The 8525-nt window shown below is 39.6% G+C and overlaps 1 protein-coding gene across 1 annotated transcript; it reads right to left on the bottom strand.

Annotated features, from left to right (window-relative positions):
* Positions 1 to 2687: 2687 nt before the first annotated feature.
* On the bottom strand, positions 2688 to 6405 carry LOC149845271 (putative membrane protein At4g09580). The gene is made up of 4 exons (XM_089987417.1): positions 6182 to 6405; positions 3895 to 4165; positions 3655 to 3825; positions 2688 to 3563 (listed from the first exon to the last, which is right to left on the bottom strand). The coding sequence occupies exons 1-4, from the start codon at positions 6403 to 6405 to the stop codon at positions 3432 to 3434; spliced, it is 798 nt and encodes a 265-aa protein (XP_089843543.1). The 3' UTR covers positions 2688 to 3431.
* Positions 6406 to 8525: the final 2120 nt, after the last annotated feature.

Genomic DNA, 8525 nt, shown 5'->3' with positions numbered 1-8525 from the left:
TATACACACGATTTTGTATGTTTTGGTATGTGGAACCAATTTGAGATCCATATTCAAGGCAAAAATCCATAATAAACTTGTGAAAACATCTAAAATGGTGGACGGATCGAGTCATACAATCCAAAATAAAGTAATCTGACCCATTATCCATGATTTTTGACATACATTTGTGTTTGGATCCATATCCGATACCAATTATAACATCATGATATCAAAAAAGTTGTTGAGTAGTTGTTTTACATACATTTTTTTGTATGTTTTGGTATTTGAATCCAATTCGAGATCCATATTCGGGGCAAAAATTCATAATCGAGGCAAAAATTCATGATTTTAGACATATTTTCGTAATTGAATCCATATCTAGGCCAAAAATCCATAATAAACTTGTTAAAACATGTAAAATGGTAGACGAATCCGATCATACGATCCAAAATGAAGTAATCTGACCCATTATCCATGACTGCTCAAGTTGTCCACACATCGTCATCAAACAACAGACATTTGAAACACAACATCTGAGTACGGTCCAAACAAACGTTGGACTTGGTATAGTTGTTACGGAACAAACAAAACCAATGTTTTGTTACATCTTTTTTGTTCATTTTGTCCAATCCTGCCCTTAGTACCTTAGTGATCAAGGGTGCTCGCGGGGACTACTTTCAAGGGGGCCTATCTCCCCTTACCTCTTTTTCATGATCATGGACTGTATCTGTTGTCGACTTGACTATGCTGTCAGAAAGGGGGAGGTTGTTGTTAGGCGTAAGAAGGAAGGGAAGAGAGAATTCAAATATAAAACTCGGCTCTTTTAGAGAAAGTGGTTTTGATGACGTGGAATAGTCCCATATTGATTGTGTTTGAGTTTGTTGTGGGCTTTATAAGCCACATGTAAACTCTTACATTTGTTCCTGAGAACAAGAGGTTGGGATGACTACCACACACGCGTGCGCGCCCGCCCGCCGTGCCGAGCCGAGCCGAGCCGAGCCGAGCCGAGCCGGTTCGGGTTCGGGTAATTGGCCCTTTAGGGCCATATCCAATCAAGACCAAAGTATCTTTTTGCTCAAAGTTTCTGTGGATATTTGGATTCTTTAACGGGTTATGAGAAATGATAACGGGTCACGACTCCTCGTAGTCCGTGCCCGTTATGGCTCTTCGGATTCCTTTAACGGATCTCGACTCTTCGATTTTCGTTAACGGGTCACGTCTCCTCGGATTCTGTAACGGGTTCCTTCCACGCTTTGTAACCGTTCGTGGGTTATAAAAGCATGGTTAGGGCTGGGGTTACAACAGATCTGAGACTGACTAACTCTAGAGCTCTGCGATTTTTCATTTCTCTGTTGCTCTCTCTCTTTCCTGAGTTATCCCGAAAGGGGTTTTCTGCAACTTCGGTTCGTGGAGGTTGTTTTTTGAAGGACGATCCGTCGGAGTGCACCGGTGTGTTCGTCGAGGCTATTGTATCCTGGGAGAAGGACGCCAGACCCTGTTTTGCACTGTATATGGGGCTGAATCTTCTCTAAGGGGAGCACTTTCGTACGCTTTAGCCGTTTATACAGTATTAACATGCTTCTGTTGTTTATATTATGTTCTATGCATATGTTTGTTCATTTGCATATGTCTGGATTTTGGTATATGGTGGAACCCGACATGCATACTCCCTGTTTTATGTTTCGATCTGCTGAAAATCATGATTTGTATTCTGCTGCATATTATGATCTATATCATGATTATGATTGTGAAACTGTGTGATCCAAAAATCTATCCAACAATTGTAGTCCCGAAGCTTGCTCTTGGAGGTCCCATCGTTCACTCCCTTTCTTTTTTGCCACCAACACAATCCTTTTTAGCTGGACAACTCTTAAATATGCCAATCTGTTAGTTTCTCCAACACCCTGTGTTGTTTGCGAGCAGTGCATTTTGTTTTCTGTCATTTGAGAGCAGTGGTGTTGCCAAAACTGCATTTGGGATGGAGCTGGCAACCAAACACTGCATTTCAACACAATTCACAAGAGGATGCTTTTGGCAATTCCAATTTTGACAACATATTTGGCAACACATGAAAATGGTGTTTCCATCTCAATGCAAGGCTCTGGCAGGGCCTAAATGGGGGAGATTCATGATTGTGCTGTGTTTGAATTGGACTAGCGTTTATTCAATCCAATCCAGTCAGTTTCCTGTTATATGCATAAATTTTGGATGAGAAGGCAAGGATATATTCAAGCTCAAAGCATAACCTTGATTGTTCAAGCACAAGCGAGAACATTCCATGTCAAGCTTGAGCTCTGCCGAGCTTGAACCAAGATAAGAGAGGCATCTTTTTAATAATTTTCATGAATAGAACAGAGAGGAAAAGAATTTGAACCTGGGACTTCCCAAATGTATGCCAGAAGTACGTGCAAGCTTAGCCTTGGCTCATTTTCTACCAAATATATATTGGCACCTCTCTCTTTCATCGTTTTATTTGTGATTAGAATTGAATTACAAACAATTTAACAGGATCAAAATTTAGCATTCCAAGCATACTGGAGCCCTTTTTAGTTCAAAGGATGCGGTTATAGGATATGGGGTTATGTTTGGGGCTTGGTGACCCTTGACCGCAATGAACAACACCGGTGACCATGTTACAGACAACAATGAACTTTCCAAAACAGCACACACCAAACGGAATAAATTATGGAAACATGATTCTGATTCTTTCCAATTAACTTGTGCTTTGTACCCAACAGAAATACAACAGCAATTCATCTGAAAGCAAAGCATTGCCCATGGCCATCACAGGAATTCAGGATTAACTAATGTAAACACTATATAACTGCATCAATATTTACATTTCACTAGTATTGAGTCACATACTACTAAAACAAGCCAAACTGCATGAGAATTACTCACCAACTGCCAATCTATAGATGAATTTATCTGTATGTAAATTTCTTTCCCCTGCGCTGCAGTAGAATGCCGAGAATTTGTCTATGGCAATAATGGTCAGTAAATTCAACTGTACAAATACATGGATTGCTCCAACACCTTCATTCTGTTGATAATGCACAGAGCTTGCACAATAAAATATTGATGTCATGTTCAGGAAGAAGTGTCGGTCTTGTTTATTAATGTTGGAGTTACTGAGACGATTCCGATGAAGAAAAGTGTTGCAAGGGCCTGAATGTCATAAAGATCAGCTAGCGATCTTAGTTCACTAGTATTGAGTCACATACTACTAAAACAAGCCAAACTGCATGAGAATTACTCACCAACTGCCAATCTATAGATGCATTTATCTGTATGTAAATTTCTTTCCCCTGCGCTGCAGTAGAATGCCGAAAATTTGTCTATGGCAATAATGGTCAGTAAATTCAACTGTACAAATACATGGATTGCTCCAACACCTTCATTCTGTTGATAATGCACAGAGCTTGCACAATAAAATATTGATGTCATGTTCAGGAAGAAGTGTCGGTCTTGCTTATTAATGTTGGAGTTACTGAGACGATTCCGATGAAGAAAAGTGTTGCAAGGGCCTGAATGTCATAAAGATCAGCTAGCGATCTTAGTTCACCAAGAGCCAGACCAGCCTGCATAAATAAAAGAGAAAAAACTTTGATCTTTTATGCCAAATGAACTAAACTGAAAGTGGGAACCACCAAAATACATTCTATGACATACCCTTACAGTCACATAAGCAGCTGGAATAAGTCCAATGAACGTTGCCAGAAGGAATATATGGTAAGGTACATCCACAATTGGTGATGCTACGTTTATGAATGTGTTAGGCAGAGTGGGGGTTACTCTTAAAAAGAGCATGTAGTTCAGAAGCTTCTCTCTTCTTTTAGCAACCTGAAATGGAAGAGTTCAGAGATCACAAGACAATAATTTGGAGTTCCTGAGGTGGCTTCACACCCTCACCTGTGCTTGGAAAAAACTCAGCTTGTCTGGCCATAATGAGAAGACTAGGGGCTTCCCTATCAACTTTGATAGGAAATAGCATGACGATGCACCAGCAGTGGCATTAAAGACAACCAAAGCAACACCTTTAAGGACTCCAAAAAGAGCTCCAGCAAGCAAGGACATGAATACAGTCCCAGGAATCATGAATGTTTGCATAAAAATGTAGACTGCACAGTAGACCACCAGCACCTGTATGGTGTAATCTCTTGTGTAACTTTCAAGGTGATCCCTACAAGAAAGATGAGATCAGACTTTTTACAATCAGCTCCAGTAGTTGGATGGTTAAAAATTGTAGAGAGAGAAGCATCAACACATAGTAAATTAAGCCATAGCAGAGTCAATCACTTTTATTCACTTCCATATCCCACGTTGTTTAGGTTTATATGATGCAAGAAAAAAGAACAGCTCAGAAATTCTTAAGATGCCAATTCAAAAGCAAAAAGAGTTGAAATTGTCATACTTTATGGCATTAGTATTATGTAGCAGATCAAATAAATTCAAATTTCACCTTTCAAAAACGCTTGCGCACCATACATGATGAAATCAGTACGAATACTAAATTAAAATAATTTATTATTCATTAGTACTATAATGTTAAGTTTAGCATAAGAGTCCATCTATTATATGGAAAGTACATAATAGTGTACATTGTACACATTCTTCTTATAATGAGAAGCAAATTTCAAACACTTTTGTCTTGACATCATTTCAGCATATAATGTTATGAAGGAATTTTTGGAAATGGGCTATGATTTTTTCTTTATTCCTTATTTCTATTAAAGCCAACTATAGTTTCTTCTCGCTAGAAATTACAGTTCCCTAACTATGTAAATGTGTTGTTTTTAATGAAAGTACAATTCCAATGTCCCCCAAGTCCTTGGAAGCATGCTTCCTTTAACATGAAAAGCATTCTTCGTAAGTTACACAGAAGCTTTTGGTGAACGGTCCAAGAAACACAAGAGATTTCCTCATATCATTCAAGATAGTTAATTTATACCTGGACCGGACTATAGGGTAGTGCGTTTAAAATCAAACCTATGGCATGGCTAAGAATCATTATAATTTTCAGAAAGTAAACAATAGATTGCTGAAACAAATCTGCAATCAAGATGGTAGGATACAATCTCATGGGACAATCAGTGATTGGTCAGATTACTACAAAGCTGTAAAATGAGACAAGAGAAGCTCTTCATGGATGACGCTCGGAAAACAGGAAGAGTTACTCATGAAAACTGACACAATAATTCAACAAAAATTGGTGGCATAGTTATGCACAACAAATCTGGAGGTTTCAGAATATATTTTCAGATTGCATAAATTTGCAAAAAGACAGAGAATAGACATTTTGGATATCAATAAAGCTTAAATTACAGAACCCTGGATTCTTGATATGCTTGATCAAATTTGATACCTTATCCTTCAAAGTTAGAATGTAAGCATTCCAGTCTCAAACCGCAAAGGGTCCTAAAACTAATAAAGACAACAATGAAGAGCTCCATAAAATAAAAACACCGGCACTCCATACGTAAATAAATTGTAGATTACGAAAGTGAGAAAAACCTAATTCTGAAAACTGGGACACAGAAAACTGAAGGGCGATAACTGAAAAACGGTGAGGAAAACGAGCTTCATAAAGGGAAGCGTACAGGCTCATAGATCTTGCTTCTTAAAGGTTATCACCTTGTTGACGGCAAAGAAACCACCATGAGAATCTCGATAACCTCATCTAATTACCATATTACACATTATCTTAGATAACTCAGAGAACTTTGCCAGACCTCCATTGAAGTTCTGAAACTATCACAAGCAAATCCCAACACGGAACCCAATTAAATCAGTCAATTGTCAGATCAATAATGTAAAAAACCAAAAGTATTTACGACCATGATCGGGTTTCCTTTACAAAGGTCAAATCGATGAAAGGCAGGGAAAAAATAAGATTTTTCCTCCTTTTCACCCCATCTCATCAATAAAAACAAGCCCCAATTCATCTTAAACAAAGCTCCCAATTTGGCCATCTTCTTGTTTTCCTAAAAAAAAAGAATAACAAAAACACCAACAACAATGATCATTTCATCCAGAAAGTTTGAAGAAGGGGATACACACAAAACCAAATTCAACAAAAAAAACCCAAATAAATATAACAAAAACCCAACAATTTCCAATCAACCATAGAAGGGAATCATCAATTTTTTAACACAAAGAAGACCAATTTAATATAACACACAGAGAGAGAGAGAGTCACCGGAGGAGCTGGAGATCCTCAAGCGTTTGTGGGAGCCTAAGAAAGGCGTAATCGGAGGCGGGCATCGTCAAGTAGACGCAGAAGAGGGCCAGGACGTATCCCACAACGATGGTGGAGGCCACTGCCACCTCGCCGGCGGTCAGGGGAAACTTGGGTGGCGGTGAGGAAACGACGGTTGTGCGCCCATCACCCGCCCCCTCGCTCACCTCTGGCACCTCCGCCATCGCCGCCTCCCCCCAAAACTCTCTCTCTCTCTCTCTTTCTCTTCCTTCTTTGTCTTGACAGAGAAAAGGGAGATTTGCAGAGTTCTCTCAGCGTTGTCTTTGCTTTTAATTAAGAATAACAAACAAATAAAACTATCCTTTTTTTTATTATGAGCTGGAATATGGACCTAGTGTTCAAAAAAATAACAACACCCCCCTCTTATTTTTTTTTTTTGAAAAATTTCAAAGACGGGTTAAACCGTTAGAGGTTTTTTGAAAGGCAAGCAGGGGTTAGGCAAACCCCTACGGTCCTACCTGCTATACAACTATACCATTGGGTTTTGAATCTGCAACGTTTCAACGCAAAGTGTCGTGCACTAGCTGTTCCTACCAGACAAGTAGAGCCCTACGTACAAACGACTGAGCCACTTTTTCTTTTATCGAATATGTCCATGTGATTTACATGTTTCTTATTGTGGAAACGGATTTTGGAGTTGGCAGAATGTGACGGAGAGAATGATCTTAGCATCCTCACCGTCCGCAAATTGCATAAACACCGTGGGGATCCTCATGGGATGGTGAAGTGATTTGACGGATCACTTTATCTGCACTCATCTGACCTGTGTATAAGTTTTCTCAGTGACCCAATATGACTCGAAAAAACATGATCTAACGGTCAATTCCCACTCAATTGAATAGATTAAGTCAAAATGGCTTCCAGCTAGATTGTAACTACAATTAGTTGTATTAAATATATACCCTTCAAAAACGCACTTCGACGATAATAAAAGGCACTATTAAGTTTTAAATATTGTTAAAAACGTACCTAAACTTTTTTTATAATTAATTAAGAAAAGATAAGGTTTACTTCAGTCAAAGTTATTAAATGTATGCTATAATTACCTAGGAGCTGCTGTCAGTGCACGTCTCCTTGTGGTGGGAACGTTGCAAGTTCAAACCTCACGTTGAATAATAACTGGTGGGGTCTGCGTAACCCCAGCTTGCCTTTCAAAAAAAAAAAAGTTTATCCTATCAAATGTTTAAGCGCATTTTTTTCAAAAAATAAATAAATAATGTTTTGATCGTATATCAGTAACTTTATCCTTCTAAGTTAACTTGGGTCAGTGATAACCCAAGTTAATTTGATCAAAATGTGTTTTTAACGGAGCATAAGCTCAAGTGTGTGAAAAAAAAATGTATCTTTCATTAAGGCCACACGATCCACAATACATTTTGCTAGTCTAGCAACATTTTTATGGCTCTCTAATGTGGTGAATCTTAGGACCATCAAGCCCACTTTATGTTACAGTTGCAGTCCCTTAATAGAGGGATCTGGGGTTCGAATCTCATTGGAGGCAACCCGTAGCTTGCTCTAAAAAAAAATTAAAAATAAGTATTGTAAGTGTTCCGGACCGCCATGTTTTCCACCTTTTTGCTTTGATGTATATACCTCTTTGGCACTCTAGAGTGCCCCACAAAGCCTTACGGCCTAAGAACCCCGTGTATTCGGACCCTCTCTTCCCCTCTTGATGTACTTTGCTTTCAAGTATCTACAAAGAAGCTTTTTGCATCTCTCTCTCTTTGTGCTTGTGCATACGCGTACTTTTGCTTCCGCTCGTGCGCGTGTGTTGTGTGTTGCTTGTGCGCTTAAAAGGCCTGCCTTCGGTGTGTGTGATTGCCCGAAGCTACGTCACGGGGGCCTTCGCTTCCCATCCCGTGACAAGTTGGTACCAGAGCCTTGTCGACATTGGGAGTGACAATGACGCTGAAGAAGATTGCCATGACTCCTTCAAGCAGTGTGGTTCCTGCTGAAGAGGACTTCATGGCCGATGATCGGGTGTCAGCCATCTCGCGCGATGTGGCAGAACTGACTGGGTCAGTGACCAACATGGAGAAGTTGGTTAATGGAACTTGTGTTGCTTTTAGAGATCTCAATGCAAAGATCAAGACAACAGTAGAGGGAGTAGAAGACTCGGTGGAAAGTCTTGCCACTAAACTTAACTACTCGGTGGAGGACTTTTCCACCAGATTTGATGATTTGTTGGGTCGGTTCAACATCATGGTTGCTGAATTGGATGTTGTTCGACGAAAGAATGAATAGTTAGAGCGGCAGTTGAGAACTGCCCCGGCTGGCGGTGTTG

Source organism: Nuphar pumila, chromosome 2 (genome assembly GCF_984573655.1).
Source record: "Nuphar pumila chromosome 2, dmNupPumi1.hap1.1, whole genome shotgun sequence".
Taxonomy (NCBI): domain Eukaryota; kingdom Viridiplantae; phylum Streptophyta; class Magnoliopsida; order Nymphaeales; family Nymphaeaceae; genus Nuphar; species Nuphar pumila.
Note: the sequence above shows the minus strand (reverse complement) of the source record. Positions and strands in the feature narration are given on the sequence as shown.

Coding starts and splice junctions, on each gene's coding strand:
- LOC149845271 (XM_089987417.1), bottom strand. CDS start 6,405: ATGGCGGAGGTGCCAGAGGTGAGCGAGGGGGCGGGTGATGGGCGCACA. Junction 4,166..6,181: donor GAGGATCTCCAGCTCCTCCG/GTGACTCTCTCT, acceptor TCTTTCTTGTAG/GGATCACCTTGAAAGTTACA. Junction 3,564..3,654: donor CTGCTTATGTGACTGTAAGG/GTATGTCATAGA, acceptor TTATTTATGCAG/GCTGGTCTGGCTCTTGGTGA.